This window comes from Hyaena hyaena, unplaced genomic scaffold, assembly GCF_003009895.1.
Source record: "Hyaena hyaena isolate Hyena2069 unplaced genomic scaffold, ASM300989v1 scaffold_257, whole genome shotgun sequence".
Classification (NCBI taxonomy): domain Eukaryota; kingdom Metazoa; phylum Chordata; class Mammalia; order Carnivora; family Hyaenidae; genus Hyaena; species Hyaena hyaena.
Window position 1 is genome coordinate 256,191 of NW_024080889.1, and position 24,064 is coordinate 280,254.

General features: G+C 35.6%; 1 protein-coding gene across 4 annotated transcripts in view; it reads left to right on the forward strand.

Annotated features, from left to right (window-relative positions):
* The window catches only part of FAF1 (Fas associated factor 1), a 451,681-nt gene that overhangs the window by 190,638 nt on the left and 236,979 nt on the right, over nucleotides 1-24,064 (forward strand). For all 4 annotated transcript variants that reach the window (XM_039245398.1, XM_039245400.1, XM_039245401.1 and 1 more), the window contains one exon: nucleotides 21,305-21,410. In XM_039245398.1, coding sequence (XP_039101329.1) covers nucleotides 21,305-21,410 — 106 coding nt within the window. The remainder of the gene's footprint in view (nucleotides 1-21,304; nucleotides 21,411-24,064) is intronic.

The window sequence follows — 24,064 nt, forward strand, 5'->3', positions numbered from 1 at the left end:
TGATTTCATGGGAGACTATTAAAAATGTTCACTCAAACTTAAAAGCTAATGGTTATAATTATTTTTCACTTGTGATTTTCAGTTTTTGGTTTTGCCAAATAAAAATAAGTTTTCAGGGACACCTGGGTGGCTCAGTTGGTTGAGTGTCCAATTTCAACTTGGGTGAAGATCTCACTGTTGATGAATTCAAGCCCCACACTGGGCTAACTGCTGTCAACATGGATTCTGCTTTGTATCTTTTGCCTCCCTCTCTCTCTGCTTCTCCCCTGCTTGTGCTTTTTCTCTCTCTCAAAAAATAAAACACTAAAAATATAAGTTTTCCACATTGTAACTATATAGTAGAATCTAAAAACAAATATCCTATTGAGTTATGTAACATGTCATGTTCTTTAATCTGGTAGATAAAATCTGTTATTTATTACCCAATTCATAATGTAAACAGGATAAAATAAGGGGTAATTCTGATTCTTAATGTTATTTGAGAGTTGGCAAGTGAATAGAAGAGCCATGGAATTGGTTGTTGTTAATAGGAGGAAAAAAAAATATATATAATGCCCCCATTTCTTTCTTCATTTCAGATTTAGGAATTTTGGAAAAAAAATAGTTTATTTTGTCTATAGGTGGTTCATTTGTTGTTTAATTGGTGTTATTTTGTCTATAGGTGGTTCATTTGTTGTTTAATTGGTGTTATTTTATTTTCTCTGAGATGAGTCAATGTATATTGGAAGATGGAGAAGAGTTAGATAATAACCTGCTTGTTAATTGCACTGGAGAACTATGATGAGGTCCTGCTGCTAGATTTTACCATTGAAGTTCCAGTGAAATGGCAAACATTAGGTTCATTCTTTATAAAGTATCAGTCTTCTATAATCGAACTAGGCAACAATGATATTATAGTGTCACTCTTAGACAAAGTTTATTGTAACCAAGTCAGGAAAGTATTATGATTATAATCTATCTCTTCAGACAAAGGACACTAAGGTGTAATTAGAAAAGTCCTAGATTTCTCTCCCAGTTTAGCTGTGGCCCTAGATTTTTCATTCATAAAATGGGAAGCATTGTTTTTAGTTGTCAGCATGGTTGTAAAAATTCAATTAGCAGGAGTGGTACATTATATGTAAATGCATAAATTACAAAGCACAAATAATTAAAATGATTTATTTATGCTGATAAATACCATTAGTAATCCTTTTGATTACACTGTTACTTGATTCTTAAAATAACCCTGGTAGGATGCAGTGTGATTTTGATGCATCTAGTTTATAAATGAAGAAATTGAGGTATTTAGAAGAGTTTTGGATTGTTCAAGGTCAGTAGTAAATACTTATGACTCAAGTCTCTGACTCTCCATCTAATAAAGCTTTCGGATTCTTGACAGAAATGTACAAGACTTTAAAGGTGTCTTCTCTTGGGGCTCCTGGATGCCTCAGTCAGTTAAGCATCCAATTCTGGAGTTTGGCTCAGGTCATGATCTCATGGTCATGAGACTGAGCCCTGCGTCAGGCTCGCTGAATTTGGGGCCTGCTTTTTCCTCTCCCCTACTCCCTCCCCCACTCGTGCTTGCACTGTCTCTCTCACAAAATAAATAAATAAACATTAAAAAAAAAAAGATGCCTTTTATTTTGGAGGCTGTTGTTTAGATTGAGATTTTTTTTCTTGTAATTTGTTATATACTCTTTGAAGGGCATTACATTATTTTACTCATTGTAATTCTTCTCAGGAATATTCATGAAATTTCAATGTGTGACTCACTTTTTTTCCCCAGTGTATCCTTAATCATTTATTAAAATGTAGATATGAAATAAGGTGCTCTTAAATTATGTACTTACAGACCACTTTATTCTCAAGGGTTGATGAGAACTGTAGCTATAATTTTTTTTAATGTTTATTTATTTTTGAGAGAGATATTGAGAGAGACAGACAGACCATGAGTGGGGAAGAGACAGAGGGAGAGGAAGGCCCAGAACTTGAAGTGGGCTCCAAGCTCTGTGTGGTCAGCACAGAGCCCGACGTGGGGCTCAGACTCAAGAATGGCGAGATCATGACCTGAACCGAAGTCGGATGCTCAACCAACTGAGCCACCCAGGTGCCCTGAGAACTGTACATACAGAGAACAATACATTTTAAACCATATCCTGTAAGAATTTTTTCTTGATTTTACTGCCACTAGAGGGTGTCTGGTAATTGATTCTTTTTTGTCTTTACAATTTCTGAAAACATAAAACATTAAGAGCAGAAAATTATATATTGGTCTATAGTTACATTTAGAATTATATTTGAATGTAAATTATATTTTTTAGAAAATAGAATACCAAGTTTTCTGAAAATTTAAGAGCAAACTCTTTAATCAAAACCTCTATAACAGTTGAAAATCATTTAAAACCCCTTTTTAATAAATCAGATTTCACTAATTAATAGAAAGACAAAGTAATACCCCATTGGCAAAACTTCAGACTGTACTATAAGTGATAGTAAAATTAGCAAGAGGGAAGAAACCTGTTAATTATACAGGTTTCATATTATTATAAGAAAGATTTTAGTTTATCCAAGATTTATTGATTACACAGTGAATAAAAATAAGTTCTGTTTTCAAGAAGCTTATATCCTATTCATTAAAAGTATTAGTCTGTATTAGAAAAAACATGCACCTAGATATAAATATTATAACTAAATGGGATAATGTTAAAGAAGAATAACCTAAATACTTATAGAAGAAAAAGAGAATGGGAAAATTTAGTGATCAGCAAATAATAATATGAAAAAAGAAGCACAGCAAACAAGGAGAGTAGACAGAAGAAAAAGAAAATATAGTGGCAAAAAATATCAAGTATATTGAAATCTTCGTAAAATATTAAACTCTACTATTAAAGATAAAAAGCTCTCTTATAGCATTTTTAAAAATAGTCCACTGTATGTTCTTTACCAGAGAAAAATGTTTTGAAGAAATGGCATAGAAAAGGGAAAATAAAGGGACAGAAAATGATATTCTAGCCAAATATTAATTAAGAGAATGTATAACATTATTAATATCACATTATATTGAATTTAAGACAATTAGCACTGAGGGCCAATTTACCAAGAAGGTATAATAGTTGTGAACTTGTGTGCACAAATCAGCAAAATTGACAAAATCAACAGGAGAAATAGATTAACCACAATCATATACAAATATCTTTCAAAAACTCATGAATTAAACAATGTATCCTCCCAGCTGTAGAGGATTTGAATAGCTGAATTAAACACAAGGGGAATACTTAATGAAAATTGGCCATGTATTACAACACAAAGCTAGTATCAAAAAATCACTATCATACCGACCTCATTCCTTGGCCATCATGGAATACAATTAGAAGTGAAGTTATAATAAAAGATATCTCTGAGATCTTCCATACTTTTGGATGCTACAAATAATTTATTTCAAAATTATAGGTTAAAATGAAATCATAGTAGGAACCATTAGATATTTAGAAATGAACATAAATGAGAGTGCTAGATACTAAAACTTAGCATACAGCCAAAGTGGTACTTAGAGGAAAATATGTAATCTTAAGTCCACTAATTAAAAGACAAGAAAAATAGAAAACAATTGAATTGGGGCGCCTGGGTCGCTCAGTCAGTTAAGCATCCGACTTCGGCTCAAGTCATGATCTCACGGTTTGTGGGTTTGAGCCCTGCATCAGGCTCTGTGCTGACAGCCAGCTCAGAGCCTGGAGCCTGTCTTTGGATTCTGTGTCTCCCTCTCTCTCTGACCCTCCCCTGCTCATGCTGCCTCATTCTCTCTCTCTCTCTCTCTCTCTCTCTCAGAAATAAAACATTAAAAAAAAAAACAAAAAAGAAAACAGTGGAATTGTATATTCAACTTAAAAAAATAGAGAAATAGGGGTGCCTGAGTGGCTCAGTCGGTTAAGCATCCAACTTCCACTCAGGTCATGATCTCACAGTTTGTGGGTTCGAGCCCTGCATTGGGCTCTGTGCTGACAGCTAGCTCAGAGCCTGGATCCTGCTTCAGATTCTGTCTCCTCTCTCTCTGACCCTCCCTTGCTCACACTGTCTCTCTCTCTCTCTCTCTCTCTCAGAAATAAAAAAATAAAAACATTTTTAAAAAATTAAAAACAACAACAACAGGGAAATAACAGAGTAAGTCAAAAGAACATAGAAGGAGAGAAAGATTAAAAAGAAGTTATTGATAGAGGTAATCAATAGCATATTAACTCTGCTTGGAAAGTCAGCCAGGAAAAAATAAGAGAAAAGCACAAATAAAAATATCAGAAATGAAAAAAGGAACTTAACTACAGATTCAGAAAAGTTTTCTTAATAAGGTAACTATTAAATAAGTTAATACTAAACAAATAAGAAATTAATAAATTTTAAAACAAATATATGTAAGTAATAATAAAATGTATAACTTTATGCCAGTAATATCTGAAATTTAGATGAAATGGAGAATTTCATATAAAATCTAAAGTACTAAAATGAGCATAAGAGGAAATAGATAACCTGGGGAAAAATGATAACCATTAAAGAAACTGAATTAGTAGTCAAAAATTTCACATGCCACTCCAGAGGATTTCCATAACAGAATCTTACCAAATCTTCATGGAACAGGGTATTCCAGTCTTAGGTAGACTCTTCCCAGAGGGATTGCTGCCTATCTTATTTTATAATGCTCATAGAATCTTGATAATAAAACCAGAAAAAGATAATATAAGAAAAAATTATAGATAAATCTCAACTTATAACCAGACATAATAAAAATAAGTTCATAAACTTTTCTTTGCCCTCTGTCAGCTTTAACTATTTAGTGATCTCTTTTTCCCCTTTCCCTAATCCACTACCTTCAAATATCGCCTCTCTTCAAAATCACATGGTCTTACCAAGATTGAAATGAACCAGTAGCCCTTTTTTGAAAAACATAGCTTGATTATTGTTTTCCCCTTCTCAAACTCTTCCACTAGCTTTTCACCACATTTAGAAGAAAACTCAAGTTCCTTACTATGACCTATAGAAAAAGATTGACATAATCTTGTTCCTGACCTCCTCTCTCACTTTAAATCTTACCACTCTTCTTCTGGCTCATAGCTTATCAGCCTCACTGGCCTGCTCTTCTTTAAACATTCTAATTGTTCTTCTACTTTAGGGTGCATGCCTATTCACCTGCCTGGAATGATCTTCCACCAGTTATCAACTTGCCTCATTTCTTTACTTTATTCAGTCCTGTACTCAAACTTCACATCTTCAGAGAGGCTTTTTTTGATCCCCCTGTCTCAGATAGCCCCTCTTTCATACTTTCCCCTTTATCTTGCTTTGTCACTGGGTTGCATTGTGTTGGTAATATATTTATATTCATATTTCTTGTTCATCTTTATCACAATGCAAAGCTATAAGAAATCGGGGACTGTTTTTGTTCACTCTTGTATCCGTAGCAGCTACCAGAGTGCTAAAACATACTCAGTACTTAGAAATATTGTGGAATAATAGCTAAAACATGGAAAGAGCCTAAGTGTCCATCAACGGATGAATCGATCAAGAAGATGTGGTTTATCTATACCATGGAATACTACATGGCAATGAGAAACAATGAAATCTGGCCATGTGTAGCAACATGGATGGACCTTGAGGGTGTTATGCTGAGAAAAATAAGTCAGGCAGAGAAGGACAAATATCATATGTTTGCACGTATAGGAGGATTAGGAGGAACTTAACTGAGGACCACAGGGAGAAGAAGGGGGGAAATGGTGGGGGAAAGGGAGAGAGGCAAACCATGAGAGACTCTTGAATGCTGAGAAACAAACTGAGGACTGATGGATGTGGGGAGGAAGGGGGAGACGGGCACTTGTGGGGATGAGCACTGGGTGTTATATGGAAACCAATTTGACAATAAACTATTTGTAAAAAAAAAAAAAAAAAAGATATTGTGGAATAAATATTGTAAAGTGACACATTCCTAAAGATATTTGCCTCTTAAAGACTAAAGCTAAGCAGTAAAGTTCTCTTGGTGGGATATCAGAAGAGAGACTAAATATTTGGGGAACAGAAGATCTTAAAAGTGTCCCATAAATATAATGTGCTAGACAATCTTCACTTCTTGGCATGAAGTTAGCCTTTATTTTTGTCCAGTGTTCCTTATGGTTTTCCCCAGCAAAATATGGAGTAATGGAAGGAGTTCTGGTTTTATAGGAGTTCTGAACACAGACTCTTCAGTCCTGTATTTGCCCTACACTGGCCTTTTGACCTCGCAGCATTTTTCCTCTATAAGACTTAAATTTCCTTAGTATTACTTCATGTATGGCTATCTTTTCCAATCAGATCCTGAGCTTTGAATAGCAAGAACATTCTTATGAGCATCTTCCTCAGCTTATGAAAGTGTCATGTATGTAAAAGACCCTTAATAACAAATATTTGTTGTGATGAATGTGAAAAGTTTCATGACTAATTGAGGAGTGTGATTTTTGGTCTATGCATCCTTAGTGTCTCCACTGGCTGTTCTGCTAGTTGTAAAATTCATCATAAGGTGTCTGTCAGGTAAACTGAGGATCCCTTCTATCATGTTATTTATGCGGGATGCCAATTTTTCACTCATTTGTCAGATATAGATTGAGTGCCATCTTACCATATGTTGTTATTGTTATAGATGCTAGGGGTATAGTGAGAAACAAGTTGACAAGGTGCTTGTTTTCATGTGGTTCACATTATAGTATGTAGGCAAGAAATTATAAAAAAGTAAAAAAAATATTAGATGATAGTAAGTACTTTCTAGAAAACTAAAATAGAATGACATGATAAGAATTTGGTGGCTACTTGTAGGCTGTAAGCTCAGAAAAGGCCTCTTCGAAGATGTACTGTTTAAGCTGAGACATGAATGGCTGGCCTCTTGTGTGGCCTCTGAGTTGTAAAGTTGCAGTTAACTATGATTTTAGGTTAATTGCTATTATATAAGCAGGGTTAAACTCAGGGCACTAATTGGAACTGTTGTGATAGTTGAGTAAACCACTAGTGTTAAAATATATGACTTTTTTTTGTTGTTGTTCGTGGGAAAGCAAGTGATCGTAGTCTTGAAATAAGCAAGAGTAGGGTGTTATATTTTGCAGTGGGTGCTGTGGAAGGAATTGAAGTAATGATTCAAGATATCTGAGTTGTAGCTCCATCTCTGCCACAGAATCACTGTATGAATGACTTTAAGCAGGTAACTCCTCCGCTCTAGGCCTTAGATGCTACCAGAAAATAGACATTCTTTCAGATCCTTAGGCATCTGTGATGCCACTGATTCTTCCTTTCCTCTGGGGTTCTAATCAGCGGGTTATATACACACAAAAATTAGTACTTAGATTAGAAAACAAAACTATTTTAATGGCTAGACAAGCACCCAATGGAGTATGTGGTTTAGACATGAATCCTAAGTAGAGTCTTTTACTTCTTATTCCAGATCTAAATCTTAGGATCCACATACTCAGGTAGCGTATTTAGAAAGAGTTATGACTGGGTCTTCAGAGCCTGATGTGCTGGTGCAATAGGCCTGCTTCACCAGCCTAGTCACAGCAAGAAAGACAGCTTAGGGAGTTCATGGCAAGCTTTGTCCAGGTGCATCTACCACGGAGGGTAAGAAGTGGGAGAGAATTCAGTGCAATAGGGCATAGGAAGTGAAAGGAAGCTGCTGGTTTAGTACCTGCCTTCTGTGAATCCTAACCTAGTACAGTGTGACCTTGTGAATAATTTCAGTAGCCTCTTCTTTTCTTCCTCTAGGAGAAACAGATCTAGAGTGAGGGAAAATACTGTGGGTGTTCTCACTAAAACTTCCTTTGTGGGGAGAAGCAGCATGGGTAGAAATAATATACTTCCTATGAGCAGAGGCAGAAGTGAAGAAACGCAAATAAAACAACAGTCTTCTCAGTATCCTTGAGATCTCTAACTCTCCACACTTCACATGTGTTTCACTATACCCATTAAGCATGGTATGTATAATAAGGGGAAGACTAAAGTATTCCTTCTGTCTTTAGCTTCTTACAACTATCTAGCATTTGTGGAAGTAGTAAGTATCTACCTGTGCTCCTATCCTTGGTTCTAGCTGAGGTATATTGATACTCATAGAAACATAGTATGCCTTTTTCTTTTTCTTTCTCATTCTTGTCTCTTCCACCCTGTACTGAAACCATTCTAGACTCTCTTCTGCCCCCATAACCCCAACAAAGAAGGATAACTGACAAGTACCGTGTAATTTTGTGGGATTCAGTTATTTGAAGGACATTCTGATGATGCCTCTAAATAACTCTCATCCTGCTTCTATTTCCCCAACACCTCACAGTCTCTGCACAAATGTTAATTCTTGTAATATTTTTCACTTTTGGTGTGTATCCTGCTCAGGCATACTTCCTTCTGCAAGAGTCACACCCACAAGGGTTCTGACTTAGAATGAGAGGAAAGCTCTAGGATATCGTCTTTAGAAGGAGTTAAAGCAACCATCTAATCTAGTCCCATTTTATGACTGGGAGAACTAAGGTACAGAAAGGAGAAGTTAGTCTATTAGGCCTTAGCTTTTTCACCCAGAGTGATCAGGTTGATAGTTTATGCCTCCTGGGGCCTTGAGAGGGGCATTGTGATTAAATAAGATAGCACATGTGATCACTGGGAGATCACAGAGCTAGTTAATGGATGAGCCAGGACTTGGCTGTCAGAAAACTCTAAACAACTCTAAACCACTCATTATAATGCCTCTGAGCATGCTCAAAAGGTCAGAGTGACTATGGTCCTCAATATAACGTCTCACTTCAACCTGGTTGGTGTGTAAAGTAGATGCTCAATAATTCCTTTAAATGAAGATGGACAAAGTGATGCAGCTCTTTTAGGAAGAAATGAACACCTTCCAATGGGGGATTTTTTTGGCTAAGTATTTTTATTTTCAAACTAGAAAAAAACTCCACACAGTAAGTTTTAACCTCAAAATAATTTGCTGAAAATGTCATTTGAAATGGTTGTTCTATGAGTGGGTCTTCTTCATGGTGGCTTTTTATTGATCAGTACTTGTGAGATGTTTGCATGGGAGAAAGACCTTAAATGGCCTATACATGACAGTTTTGTGAAGACTTCATATATGCAAATAAATGCTCTGAATGGATCAAGTAACTTTTTCTTCTACGATGCTTTACAAAATAACTTTTTTTTGTTGTTTTTATAAAGGATAGTCACCTTTGGAAATATTTTACCAGTGTCATAATCGTTATGATATTTGATAACAGTTTGATATATCATTTTTAAAGTAGGTCATCATTTCTCAAGAATTAATGGATATAAGTGATGCTTCAGGTACATTATTCTGACTGCTGTCCAACTTAAATTTAATTCTGGTGAGTATTAGGTGCCTGGGTGGCTCAGTCGGTTAAGCATCTGACTTCAGCTCAAGTCATGATCTTGCAGTTTGTGGGTTTGAGCCCCATGTCGGGCTCTATGCTGACAGCTAGCTCAGAGCCTGGAGCCTTTGTCTACCTCTCTCTCTGACCTTCCCTTGCTCACGCGTCTCTCTCTCTCTCTCTCTCTCTCTCTCATAAATAAATAAATAAAACATTAATTCTAGTATTAGAATTTGTAAAAGTGAAATTTGAAAGTATAGGGTTAGTAAATGTTTCTTAATAAGGGGGTTACTAAAAAGTGGCTCATTTTAAGAAAAGCTCATCCATAAATGAAGTTATGAATTCTGAATGAAAGAAGAAACTTGTCTCCAATTAAAGCATTGATGGAGTTCACAACACATCTAATTGGACTGATGTACCAAACCCATTTATACAGTTTACTGCCTATTGATAGGTCAGTGACCACAGAGATTAGCTTGTTAACATCACACTTTGAAAAAGAATTGCAGGTATTCTCTATAGTTGATTTAATGAACAGTCAGAAACTTGGTCACTAATTCATGAAACAAAAATCAATATATCTGTAAATGTAATTTTTTTTTTGCTTTCTTCACATTTTGTCTGCATGGATGGAATTATGTTTTGACAGTTTTGCTATAAACTACTTGATGGATCACAATATATCACTATCACCACTAATTACCACATTTTGATTAATTTTACATACTTTGGTTAATACATTTTGCTGAATCCAATATATCAGTATATTGATAAACAGTAATTATAGACATAAAGACACCTGAACTTGAAATTATCATGAAAAATGTTATTAAAAATTATGTGAAACCAAATGTTTGTTTATCTAGACATATTTAATTGCCAGCAAAGAAAGCAATTAAAAGTAGCTGCAGAGTAAGAGGCCAACCTTCGTTAAACGTGGTTTTAAGATTGTTACAGAACTTGTGGTGATGATAACATGGTGTCTTGGAGGATGTTAACAACTGTAGCAGAGTGTTAATTAAGAATGATGTAATCTGCAGCTCAGAATTATTAGTATCATATGTTAGTTTAGCTGGACAGAAGCAAAACCTAGTTTCAGTTATGGTGAGGGCTCAAGTTGTATTTATAGTGGAAAGATTAACATTTTATTTTTATGCTGTTCCTGAGACAATTTAAAAATCCTGAATAAAATACAGTCAAATGTAAACATCAAGTCCCTAGCTCATTTACATATGTGCCAGATTTTCAAACTGATTGCTATTTGAACCTAATCTGTCATTGCTGGCTGCATTAGCTACAACAAACATTACATTTACATATTGATTTCTTATTTTGTTTTAGTGTAAATAATCCATAATTATAGTAAATTTGGTCTTTTGTTGACAGGAGCTCATATGACTCTGTAAGTTTAGAATGGAAATTTAAATTGCCATGTGTGATGCTTTTTAATTTAAAATCTTGATGTATCTGAAAGGATAAAAAGATCACTGTAGATCATGAAATGTAGATCATAAAACATTCCCAGAAACAAAAAAGAGAATATTTTTTAGGGTCTTTGGAAAGATACAAGTTATGAAGTATTAATGAAAAATTCAGTAGCACATTCCAAGTATATTATCTGCATTTTTCTAATAAAGAGTCATAGTAATTTGAAAGAAATTACTGTTTTTGCTTCAAATTCAGGTAATATTTAAAAAATAAAACCTACTGGAAATGAACCCTCTAAGCCTATTATTTTATACTGATATTTTTGTTTACAATGTCCCACTACAAGAAAATAAACAGCATATACACAGCAGGAATGAAACAGGAAATAATTTGATCTTTATACTAGTGTTAATACTTTACTTATGGTAACTATATATACAGCATTAATTTGAGAAGTATGATTTCACTGTCAAACCATATGTGTCAGTGAATGTGATGTATCAACAAATCCATGATTTCCATTTCCATTGATTAAAAAGTCTGTTGTATTTGTGAAGTTAAAAATAAGTAGCCCATCTGATTGCAAAAATGTTAGCTATCAGATTGTTCAAGTGTTTATTTTTGTGGTTTATAATTTTTTATAGAGATCAAATTTATATATAATAACATGTAATTATTTTTTGCAAATTTATTTACATTTAAATTCTTTTTATTTGAGTGTAGTTAATACATAATATTATTTTAGTTTCATGTATACAACATGGTGAATCCACAAGTTTATACATTATGCTATGTTCACCACAAGTGTAGCTACCATCTGTCACCATACAATGCTATTACAATATCATTGGCTATATTCCTTACATTGTGCTTTTTATTTCTGTGACTTATTCATTCCATAACTGGAAGCCTTTATCACCTACTCCCTTTTACCCATTTTGCCCATACCCCAGCCAAAAATGTACAATTTTTAAGTTTCTCCCAGTTATAGGAGTTTTGACAGAAGCATATTATTTTCTACCATGGGTTTTAATGAGTGAGATTTTAATTTGGAGGTGTACATATTTATTTATTTATACATTTAGAAGCATGTGTTCAACTGATAGCAGCTGTTTACATGGTGCTATGAATATAGAAGCTCTAAAAGCCCTTACTGCATTAGTTAACTCAGGCTTCTATAGTAAAATACCATACAGTGAGTGGCTTAAACAACAGACATTTATTTCTCACAGTTATGAAGGCTGGAAAGTTCAAGATCAAGGAAGGTACTGGTAGATTTGGTTCCTGGTGAGAGCCCTCTTCTTAGCTTGCAAGTTGTTGCCTTCTTGCTGTGTCCTCACTTGGCAGAGAGAGAGAAAAAGCTCTGGTCTCTCTTCCTCTTCTGTTAAGGAAACTAATCCCATAATGGGCCCCGCCTTCATGATTTAGTTAAATTTAACCTTCTGAAGGCCCTACCTCCAAATACCATCACATTGGGGATTAGGCTTTCAGCCTGTGATTTCCAAAGGGACACAAACATTCACCCCATAAGAGCCCTGAAACCTAAATCTGAATTTGTTGTGCTTCCTAGTTTGGTTGTTTAATCTTGATGGATTTATATTCTATAACAATGTTTGCCTTAAACTAACTGTTAAGTATTTTAACAGGAAGGCTAAGGTATAGGCTGACCAAATCTGCCCACTGAAGACTTTAAAGAGAATTCTTGATTTAAAGAGTTGCTGGAAAGGAAATTCTTAAATTACTGTTATTATTCTGGATGTAAGATACCTGCCTGCTACTGCGCTACCCTATAAAATGGGACTGCTGCTATTTGGCAGGAAGAAAGCCATACTTCTTCTTCTTTTTTTTTTAATGTTTGTTTATTGAGAGAGAGGGAGAGAGAGAGGGAGGGAGAGAGGGCACCTGCAAGTGGGGGAGGGACAGAGAGATTGGGGGAAACAGAGAATCCCAAGCACTGACAGTGCAGATCTCCTATGCAGGGCTCAAACTCACAAGAACCATGAGATCGTGAGCTGAGCAGAAATGGAGAGTTGACACTTGACCTACTGAGCCACCCAGGCACCCCAGCCATTCTTCTTCTTATTAACCAAGAATTAACAACAGATATATAGCTACATGATCAAATGATTGTTTTACTACCATAATCCAGTCTTAAGTTAACCTTGAAGAATCACTACATTATACATATTAAATAGCCACGTGCTTTCTGCAGAAGAGGATCACTAAAGTGCTCCTTCTTTTTAAAAAAAATTTTTTTTGGTTGTTTTATGTAATTCTGAGAGAGAGAGACAGCGTGAACAGGAGAGGGTCAGAGAGAGAGGGAGACACAGAATCTGAAACAGGCTCCAGGCTCTGAGCTAACTATCAGTGCAGAATCCACGAACCATGAGATCATGACCTGAGCTGAAGTCGGATGCTTAACCAACTGAGCCACCCAGGCACCCCTAAAGTGCCCTTTCAATGTGAAATAAACTCAGTCAAGACAGTAAACTGTTATATTTCTTCGTTTTTTTATTTTTTAATGTTTATTTTTGAGAGAGAAACAGACAGACAGACTGAGGGAGGGAGAAGCAGAGAGAGAGAGGGAAATGCAGAATCCGAAGCAGGCTCCAGGCTCCGTGCTGTCAACACAGAGCCTGACGCGGGCTTGAACTACTGAGCCATGAGATCATGACCTGAGCCGAAGTTGGATGTTTAACCGACTGAGCCACCCAGGTGTCCCTGTTACATTTATTTCTTAATGTTGTTGCTTTTATCAGTATTTGATTCATAGAAGCTAGTAATCTATGGCTTTTTATGCCACACATGTATAAAAATATATGTAGCTTCAAAGTTACTTACTGGGGCTTAGGTGTTAATATTTGCTATATATTATTTTCTCCGTATTAAAAAGCTGGAGGGGTGCTTGGGTGGCTCAGTCAGTTAAGTGCCTGACTCTTGTTTTTAGCTCAGGTCATGATCTCATGATTCGTGGGTTCAATCCCCTCCCCGGGGTCTTCACTGACAGTGTGGAACCTGCTTGGGATTACCTCTTTCCTCTCTCTCTGCCCTTCCCCCTTGCTCTCACGCGTTTTCTCTCTTCCCCTCCACCGCCTCTTTCTACTCTACCCACCCCTTTCTCTCCCCCCCTTCTCTCAAATAAATAAACTTGAAACTGGAGGGGAATATAAATTGTATTAAATTAAACCAGTGAATTAAAATGAAATTGGTACTTAATAGAAGGCAGATATTTTATAGATGGCCTCTTGATTTCTTATAAATGTTCATAGTTAAATTGGAATAGGATTGAAATAGGAATAGGATCTCCCCAGGCAGAGGTGGATATTCTGCTAATGAAATGGCACTAGACGTGTAAAACTTGTGGACAAAAAAGAAAGCAGAGAAGGGATATTCTGCTGGAACTCTTTCTAGAATTGTGTTAGTGGCTTTAATATTAATGCTTAGCTATAATATTGAGAATTTTAAGGGAATGGTTTGTTCCATTCCTTCCTCCGTTCCTTCCATCCGTCTGTTCCTTCTGTCCGTCTGTCCTTTCCTCCTTCCTTCCTTCCTTCCGTTCCCTCTCTTGTATCCTCCCCTCCTCAGTTTTACTTTATTTTATTTTTTAATGTTTACTTATTTTTGAGAGAGAGAGAGAGAGTGAGAGACCGCGAGTGGGGAAGGGACAGAGAGAGACACACACAGAATCCAAAGCAGGCTCCAGACTCTGAGCTGTCAGCATAGAACCTGATGCAGGGCTCCACGAACTGTTAGATCATGACCTGAGCCAAAGTCGGACGCTTAACCAACTGAGCCACCCAGGTGCCAGCACCCCTTCTCCCAATTTTAAAATGAAGAAACTAGCTAGGAGAATTATGAGATGATATATATGAAAATATCTAGCACTTTGTCTACTAATTGCTTAAAAGTGTTAATGTTTACTGTATTATATAGTAATGTGTTGTATTTTTTTACAAAGAGCCACTAGCTTAAAGCTTGAGAATAATGTATGTGATTCTTATTATAGTTTAAACATTAATTTCACTCCGTATTTGAGGGTAGAGCAATGGCAAGTTTTAACAGCTCTTGTTTTTTGTAGAAACAAAATTATCTTCTTGTGGGTAAATGAAATATTCTAACTGAAAGGAAAATCATGATGAAGAATAAAAATTAAATACTTTACAGTGAGAAGAGAATATATGTTCTATCAAACTATTTCTTGTTTTGGGTTAAAATTCAAGACTGTACATTTGCTTATACATTTCCTTCTCCCTCTAATTGAAGAGAAGAACATGCCATTAAAAAAATCATTTCATATTATTTCTCACCCACCCACTTTGGTTGGTAGTAGTCCTTAGAGCTACTCTAAAGGTCAGAAGTTCCCAGTAGCATGAATGACTTTGCATTTTGAAGGTAAAAGATTGCCTGAAGGTAGATTAACCGAGGCTAGCTATCCTAATCAATCATTAGAAGACACTGTTAGAAAATTGCTCTTAGATGCAATAACTGTAAGGACTCACTCTAAATACTGGCTAGAATCCATGTGTTGATAATATTGTAGCAATAAAGTCTTTGCAAATTATGCCAGTCACCACAGTAAATTCTTTACAGCTTTCACCCCAATTTCAATTCCCCCCTGAAAAAAAAAACAAAAAAACTTAGAACACCAACAAAACTCACTCAGTTCACCTGCCAAATTTCTGTGGAAAACCTCTGTGGTTAAATTTAGGTATTCTTCCTCCTTATTTCCATAGCACCTTAGGAGAAGTAGTATTAGAGCTCTTAGCAAACAGTACCATATGTGAGTTGCAAGTTTGCTTGTCTTCCCATCTCTCAATAAACTCAGTTAAGGTAGAACTGTGATCTTACTGGGTTCTCTTCCTCAGTTCCCGGAGAACAAATCCTACGAGTTAGACCTGGGTCACTGCTTCTTATTTTGTGTGTGTCATTAAAGAAGTAACTTAACATCAGTTTTCTCATCTATAAAATGGAAAAATGATAGTCATAACATCATAAAGTTGATGTGAATTTCTTAATGCCTGATACATAGTAGCACTCATTAAAGGCTAGCAATCATTGTTCATGGCTAAGTGAATGAGCCAGGCTGCTGTCTTAGGTCACAAATAATATCTGTAGCTTGCTCTTCCAGACAGACCATTCTCACAAGGAACCCCAAGCAAGACCTGTGTAAAAAAGAACACTGTGAGCGAGTCTGGATAACATTAGGCATAATACAAAGTTACATTCAATGCATCATAAAAAAAATTTTATCCTCTATGAACTCCTGCAGAGGGATGGAACTAAAACATACTGCTAGAAAAACACCATAGATCCTTTTATTAATGTTTCACTGTTATTGTAAGATTTCAGAGTATGAATATACCTCAAAAGTGTTCCATTTTCAGGATGCTTGGGTGGCTCTGTCAGTTAAGGTCCGGCTCTTGATTTTGGTTCAGGTCATGATCTCACAGTTCATGAGCACGAGCCCTGTGTTAGGTCTTATGCTGACAGCTTGGAGCCTGCTTGGGGTTCTTTCTCTCCCTCTCTCTCTCTGTCCTTCTCCTGCCCCTACCCTCCCCTGAATCTGCTCATTCTCTCAAAATAAATAAAAGTAAAACAGCTAAAGAAAAGTGTTCTGGCTTCACTAAAGGTTATATAACAGGACACCTTAAAACTGATACGCAATAAAAATTTCCACTTGGCTTTCTAAAATTTAATATTCATAGTTCTATGAACGGTTATAATCCTTTTCCTGAAAAGGAAAGAGAGTTTATAGAGTAGGGGCACCTGGGTGACGCAGTCGGTTAAGCGTCCAACTTTGGCTCAGGTCATGATCTCACGGTTCCTGGGTTCAAGCCCCACATTGGGCTCTGTGCTGACAGCTCAGAGCCTGGAGCCTGCTTCAGATTCTGTGCCTCCCTCTCTCTCTGACCCTCCCCTGCTCACGCGGTCTCCCTCTCTCTCTCAGAAATAAATAAAACATTAAAAAAAAATTAAAGAGAATTTATAGAGTAATTAAGTGCCTAAAATAGGGCCTTGTATGTAGTAGACATTCAGCAAATACATTGAAAGAATGTATGATTGACATTTCAGAGTCAAACAGCTATCAAGTAGTGGAGCAGGGATTCAAATCTGGCTCTGTGACTCTTGAGCAATTTAATGCTATAAATATTTTTTCTTGCCAATTTACCCTGACCCAGGACTATGGAAGAATTGTAGAACGACACTAAAATTATGTAAAGTAGTCTGCATCAATGCTGATCCTAACAAACCTTTTGCCAAATTATTGCACAAGTCTCCCAGTCAAGATCAAGAAACATATCTAAGGAATTGCATAAAGACAAGCACAAAGTATTAGACATGTGTAGATTCATATGTAAAGATAAAGGAGGATCTATATAATAATCAAGACTTCAGGAATTCTGAGCTTCTTAGCCTGTCATTTGAAACCTCCATAATGGTTGTCTTTAATTTTATGAAATATTCGTTTTTACAAATCCTTCTTCACACCCCCTTATACTTCTTCCTAATTGCTTTCTATACCTTTCTGTATATACTCCAAGCTCCATTTCTGCTCAAACTAGCCTATAATCACCCTCCATATCTACTTGTCAAATTATTATCCATTCTTCTTCATATTACTTAAAAGTACTGTCTCCTTGCTTCCCAGTCCTCACATTTGTTTTAAATTCTGTGAATGGTCTGTCTTGACTATAACCAATAATAAGGGAGCACCTGGATGGCTCCGTCGGTTGAGCTTCCAGCTCTTGATTTCCACTCAGGTTATGGTCTCACAGTGGTGAGATTGAGCCTCACATTGGGCTCCACTCTAAGCATGGAGCCTGCCTGAGATATAATCTCTCTCTCTCTCCCCCTCTCCCTCCCTCCCTCCCTCTTCCCAGTCATACTCTATCTCTCTAAATGACTGAATAAATGAATGAATGAATGAATGAAAATAATAGGAATCAAATAATTATAGAAGGAATGGATTAATTGTGAACCCCTAGCAGGCAGGAATCTTAATCATTTTTGTATCCCCAAAGCAGCCTAGCCATTTGGGAGATAGGATACTGATGTGTAAAGAACATAGAATTAAATATAATTTAGAAACTGGGTTTCATCTTTTGTAGCTGCATAATGTTGGGCAATTACTTAACCTTTCTGAACCACAATTTTGTGAATAAAATGGCACTTCACAGATAGTCTCAAAAATGACAGTAGTTCTTTATATGCAGTTTAGAATATGCAGAACTAACTATTCCTTAAATGTTTATAGGATTCAGTTGAATCACCGTTTATTATGCTAGTTGCCAACAGAAATACTGATGAATAATATATTTATCCTTAAAAGGCTTGTAGTCTTGAATTGAGGACTTCAACATATGAAACAAATCAAACTGTACAAAATATGCTGTAATTATTAAATACAGTATATGATGAAAGAATTGGGAGAAGAGGAGGCTATTATAAATACAAATGGTGCATCGTAAGGTGGACTCAAAGCTGCTCTATTGGTAGGGTGGTTGTGAAAGAGGATGAGAATAACATGAACAGAGATTGAATTGAGTATGATGTGATGTTTTTGACATGAGAAGTTATCTAATCTCTAGAGCAAAAACCATATTTTGGAGAATAGTTATGAAGTCATTCTACCTGTGAAAGGCCTTGAACTCCAAATAGGCTTTCCATTACTTGCCATTTTTGACCCCAAATTCATTTAGCATACAGATATGGAACAATTAACCCTGCCTCTGTTTGAGCCACATTACACTCCTTTCACACACCCTTCACTGTGGTCATAATGAGGTTTTTCCTGAATGTTGTCCATTTTCTGACCTCATTGCACTTAATGTCCCAGCATCAGTTAGTGTGATTGCTTATGCCCTTCCTAATTCAAACAGTTAATTGTTTTTACTCCCTTATAGTAGACTTTCTTGGTCTTTCTCTTATCTCACGGACAACTTAATCAATCTCCTTTACTCTGACTCCTCCTCCTCTGCTTGAATTCAGATGATTGGAATGCCCAGTGCTCCATCCAGGCCTCTCTTTTTCTAAGCAACCTATTTCTTTTGCCCACAACATCTAAATACTATCTATATGCTGTCAACTATCCTGCTCTGAGTTGTCTTCCTTGACCTCTTTACAACTGTACATGATAATCTCTTTTTGGATGTCTAATAGGCGTCTTAAACTTAACATATCCAAAACTTCATTCTCAGTTTCCCCACCCGACCCGTTCTTACCCGTTTTCCCTGTTAAATCCAATTCTATGCTTCCATTTGCTTAGACCAGAAATTTGAGGTTATGTTTTCCTCACATTCCATAAGTAATTTGTCTGCCTTCTACCTCTGAAAGATATCTGACCCTGACAACTGTTTATCATCTTTGCCTCTACTGCCCTACTCCAAGTCACTATCACTTCTTGCTAGGGCTAGCCTCCTAACTCTTCTAGCTCTCCCTGCCTTAGTGTTTCCTCACTGTAGCCTGAACAGCCAGAATAATATTGTATACATGTAAATGTAAGTCAGCTCTTAACTATTTCCCTGTGTAAAACCTCCAGTGGTTTTCCCATGCAATTACTATAAATATCAAGTTCTTTATTTTGGTCTGCAAGGACCTACATGATCAGACTACTGCTATCTCTTTCTTATCATACCAGCTTCAACTCAAATGGCACTTCCTCAGAGATGTCTTCCTCAACTATTCTGTTGAAAATAATTCCCTTCATGCTGTCCCCCGGTTACCTTTTTAATTGTAATCCTGTTTTATTTATTTCATGGCAGTTAGTATTCTCTAAAATTGCTTACTTATTTGTTTGATTATTGTTTTGTCTCCTTTACTGGAATGTAAGTTTCATGAAAGCAGGGATCATGTTTTTCTTGTTCACTGCTGTATCCCTAGCAGCTAGAACAATGTCATAAACATAGGTAGGTGCTCAATAAATATTTGTTAACTGAGTGAATGGGCTTACTATGTTCTTCCACTTTTTATTTCCTTCTCTAAAAAATGCTGCCCTTCTCTCTTCCCCAGATGAAGCAAAAATTTCATGCTTTCCAAATGATAAACACAAAGGTCCGACTTATCCTGCATATTTCAACTTAATATTTTTCTTCTCCTCTGAAGCTTTCCTTAACCATTTTCCTCTTTCACAGAGACAGAATTGAGAACTTCCTTCTCTGTTTTCATTATATATTTTTTCAATTTCTCAATTGTACCTATTACATCATACTCTGGCTAGTTATGTATTTGTCTACCTTCTTAGATTGTGAAGATTTTTATGGACAGGACCTGTGTATTATTTGGGTTGGTTTTCTTAGCACATGGAATAATGTAAGGCATTGAGTTAATGTTGATAAATACATTAATCAAAATCTTAGTACTTGTAGTTTTCCAGAAAGCAACACTGCTTTGTGAGATACAAAGATGAGTAAGACTCTTGTCTTCTGGAAACTGACAGTTTATTCATTAATCAATAAATATAGTGTGCCAGGCATTATGCTTAAGTGCTAAGGATAGTGTTACAAAGGTTCCTGCCTAAAGAAACTCTATTTTAGTATCATTTCCTTTGATTTTGATCAGTAATATTTTATGCTATATATTGGTGTTTCCTAGGTATTATTAGTCTGTAGTTAACCCACGAACTCTGTTAGACAGAGATTAACTGCCTAATCCTAATCTTCTGTTGCATGTATTATTATCACATAAATAGTTACACATTGAAGAATAATAAATGCCAGAACTGTGTAGCGTACCCAAATTGTCTTCCCACCTCCACAAGTCTGGCACAATTATACTTGAGGCTGCCAGTATAGATTATTCATACATAATGGTGACAGATTTTTATTTTCTGTGTTGACAGTGCTTCTTAAAATTGTCATAAAGAAATAGAACCATGACTTATATTTCATATGTGGTTAATTTCATTTACTCTTCATAGCTCTGATACATTGCTAACATTTTGGTTAATATTGCTCTGAATTCTTCCAGTTTCTAAATTCTGTATATTTCTGAGTCCTGAGTGAAAGCACAGATATTTTGATGGAATCTGGGGGTAGCAATGAAAATTCTTCAGATCTCAGTCAATATCTTCTGAATTTTGACTGAAACCATATTTCTATTCTTACAATATTCATGAGTACAAACAATATTTTACATTTCTGTTCTTTTAAAACAGCTATTTCACTTGGATATGAACCAGAGCATTTGAGTATACATCTTAGTAGCATATTTGGAATTTGATATAATTGAAAAATTTGGTTCTCTTGGAGGAAATACATATGCAGACAATAGCCTATGACTTCTAGAAAATTCTTATGTATGCAGAGTGTTTAGAATTGAAGTTTAAAAACACCTTGGTAGAGAAGGAGTTAACAAGTTAGCTCCCTTGGTTGTTCTCAGCATGCTCTCTTGCCTTTAGGAGCTGAAAAGATGATAACATTGGGCCCGGACATGCCTGTGTGGAGGTTATGGTACTCCTGGGGTTTTTGCAGCTAGCTGTAAAGCAAGCTAGAACATGTTCATCTCAGAGTTCCTTGTTTTTCTTTCAACCCTTTCAGTGCCCTGCAGGAGTCATTAAATCAAAACTTCATGCTGATCATCACCCACCGAGAAGTCCAGCGGGAGTACAACCTGAACTTCTCAGGAAGCAGTACCATTCAAGAGGTGAGTTATGTCTCACAGCTAAGGAATAAAGGTAGCTCATTATAGCTAATGTTGACCCTGTTAAAGAGGGCTTATCTGTTCTAGTTGGAAACTCTCTTTATGTTTCATTATTGGGTTCTTAATTTTAATTAGCTGGAGCATCAATGATTACTGTAGATATATTAAATGACTTGACCTAGAAAGATAGATGTTATAAATGATAGCTCTTGATAACTCTTAAAATAGTCAACTCAAAACCTTGCTTAAAAACAACTGTTATGTAATGTATTTTATGGTTTTGTAGTAATGATTCAAAATATTAATTTGGAAATTGTGGGCAGCATGTATTTTTGAACATGCTTATTATAATTTATTTGAAAGGCTGCTTTCAAATATATTATTTACAATGTGCCTTTTTCCAAAAGGAATTTGAGAAAGCTTTTCTTAACTAGCTCAGTCCCAACATTGGGTAGTATTAGTGAGATGCTGTTGGAGACTGTCAGTCATTTAGCTCAGAATATCTGAGAAGAGTCTATTTATAGTGTCAATATTTTCTTCATCGTGGCCAACCAGGGGCCACTGTTTCAAAAAAGAACCGCCCCCAAGAGAGAAAAGGTACCTTCTTGCCTGTGGCCCCACCCACTTAAAAGCCAGTAATTTATTTCCATGGGGGAAAGAATATTCAAGGGTTTGACAGGACTTGTGTTTAGAAACATTGCAATAACGGTTATGACGCATTACTTCTTGTTGTTAAGGCAACAATCATTTGTCTACTAATATTTTTATAAAGAGAATTAATTATGTTTAATCTTGGATTATTTCATCATTTTTTCTTGGACTGCATTGGTTAAAATAATTGCTAATTTTGTAATGAAAAAATGAGTTGTTTTCACCTAGTCACTTTCAGACCTATATGAATTGTTTTAGCAGTGGTTAGACTATTAATGGCTTCCTTTTTTGATGTTTTTTCAATGAATTTCAACTTCCGAATTTGCCATAAATAAATCACTGTTTGAAGTTAATTTTCTCTGTTTATCACTTGAATAGTTTGTTGACTAGTAAATTTTTCTTCAACCATACTTTGAATCATAAGCTTTAATTTGATTTTTCCCCCACGGTTTTAAACATATTAATTGCCATTTCATTCTTAACCTCTATAATGGGTGTTCTAGTTTCTAAATGGAAATTTTTAATTCCTTGGAGAACCATTGTTGCTTTTACATTAGAAATAATGTTTAACTATGATTCTATCGCAGAATTCTGGTAACTTTATGGTAGTAAAATTTAAGTTATATATTGGATGTAATTAAATAAGGAAATTTAGTTTCATACAAGTAACTCCATTTTAATCAAGAAAATAAAAAATAATATGAAGTAAATTTCATTCTTTTGTTGATTTACTTTTTTAAATTGAAGGCTAGTATAATGCATGATGGGTATAAATACACTGCTTTATTTTCCTTTCTGATTGCAATTTTTATATCCAAAATTTTTACTTTTTTAAAAACATTTCTTCTGTACTTTGAGTGTGTTTCAGTTGTCTCCCACAAGAGGGCAGAAAGGACTATTAAACTGATAGTCGAAAAATGCTATTCCGTGTTTTCAAATTAGCTTCTCTTATATTAACAAAAAGGAGCATAATGGCCAAGTTATTGTTTGATTTACAGATAATTGGCATATTGCAAGGAGGAGACTTAATTTCACCCTTTTAAATTAAACAGGGAGATTTAAAAAGACATAAAATATTCATTAATGTTCGGTGATTATAAAGTAGTGGCATATATTTATTTTGCCTTTATTACTGTTTCGATGGGAAAATACTGCAAATATTTCCGAAATCGAGTTGGCCATACTGACAAGTTGAAATGTTTAAGCAGCGTTAATGCAATCTGCTCACACCTGATATCCTATGCAGAATGATTCAAAATGACTACATCAATTATTAAAAGAAATATTTTAAATTCTGTAAATGTGCCATTGTGCGCCACAGTTGGCTGAAACTGTTCTCTATGGCCTGCTATTTAGATTATCAAATATATTTTAAACCTCAAGGACTTGAAAACAGTAAACCTTTTCATACCATTTTCTAAATGAAAAATGTCCCAGAAATATTTTTGCAAAGACAGTTATTCTTACGTATTTCTTTCTAAGAGTTTGGTTTCCTTTTTTTCTCTTTTTTCTTTTTGTTTTTTTGAGGTTTATTTAAAATAAGATTTTGAAATGCTAGGTACCAGGACAAAATAAATGCAGCTTCTAGTATCAGTTACTTTTTATGAGCAGACAGGTACATGTAGGCTCTTTTATTCCATACAACTTAGAAAATGAATATGGATTACACTCTATAGGCCTGGGATCACAGTCGGTAGGTCTAGTCCTAAGACTTTTCTTCTTCAACTTGTGGAATACTCGGGGGGCAGGGAGATAGTCTACGAAGAATAGATGCTTTTATGCTGCAGCCATGCAACCCAGAGTGACACTTAAATATGTGGCTTTTTTGTTGTATGATTAAAAGTCAGTTTGCAACACAATAAAAATATAATGTCAGTATAATTTTGTAGTATTATAAATGTTAGAATTTTTGCTATTAATGTGGAAGTTTAGTGATGCCATGTATCCTAAATTATAAATTAATTTCTGTCATCAGTTTCAGAAATCTCTTTTCAATGTTGTTTAAT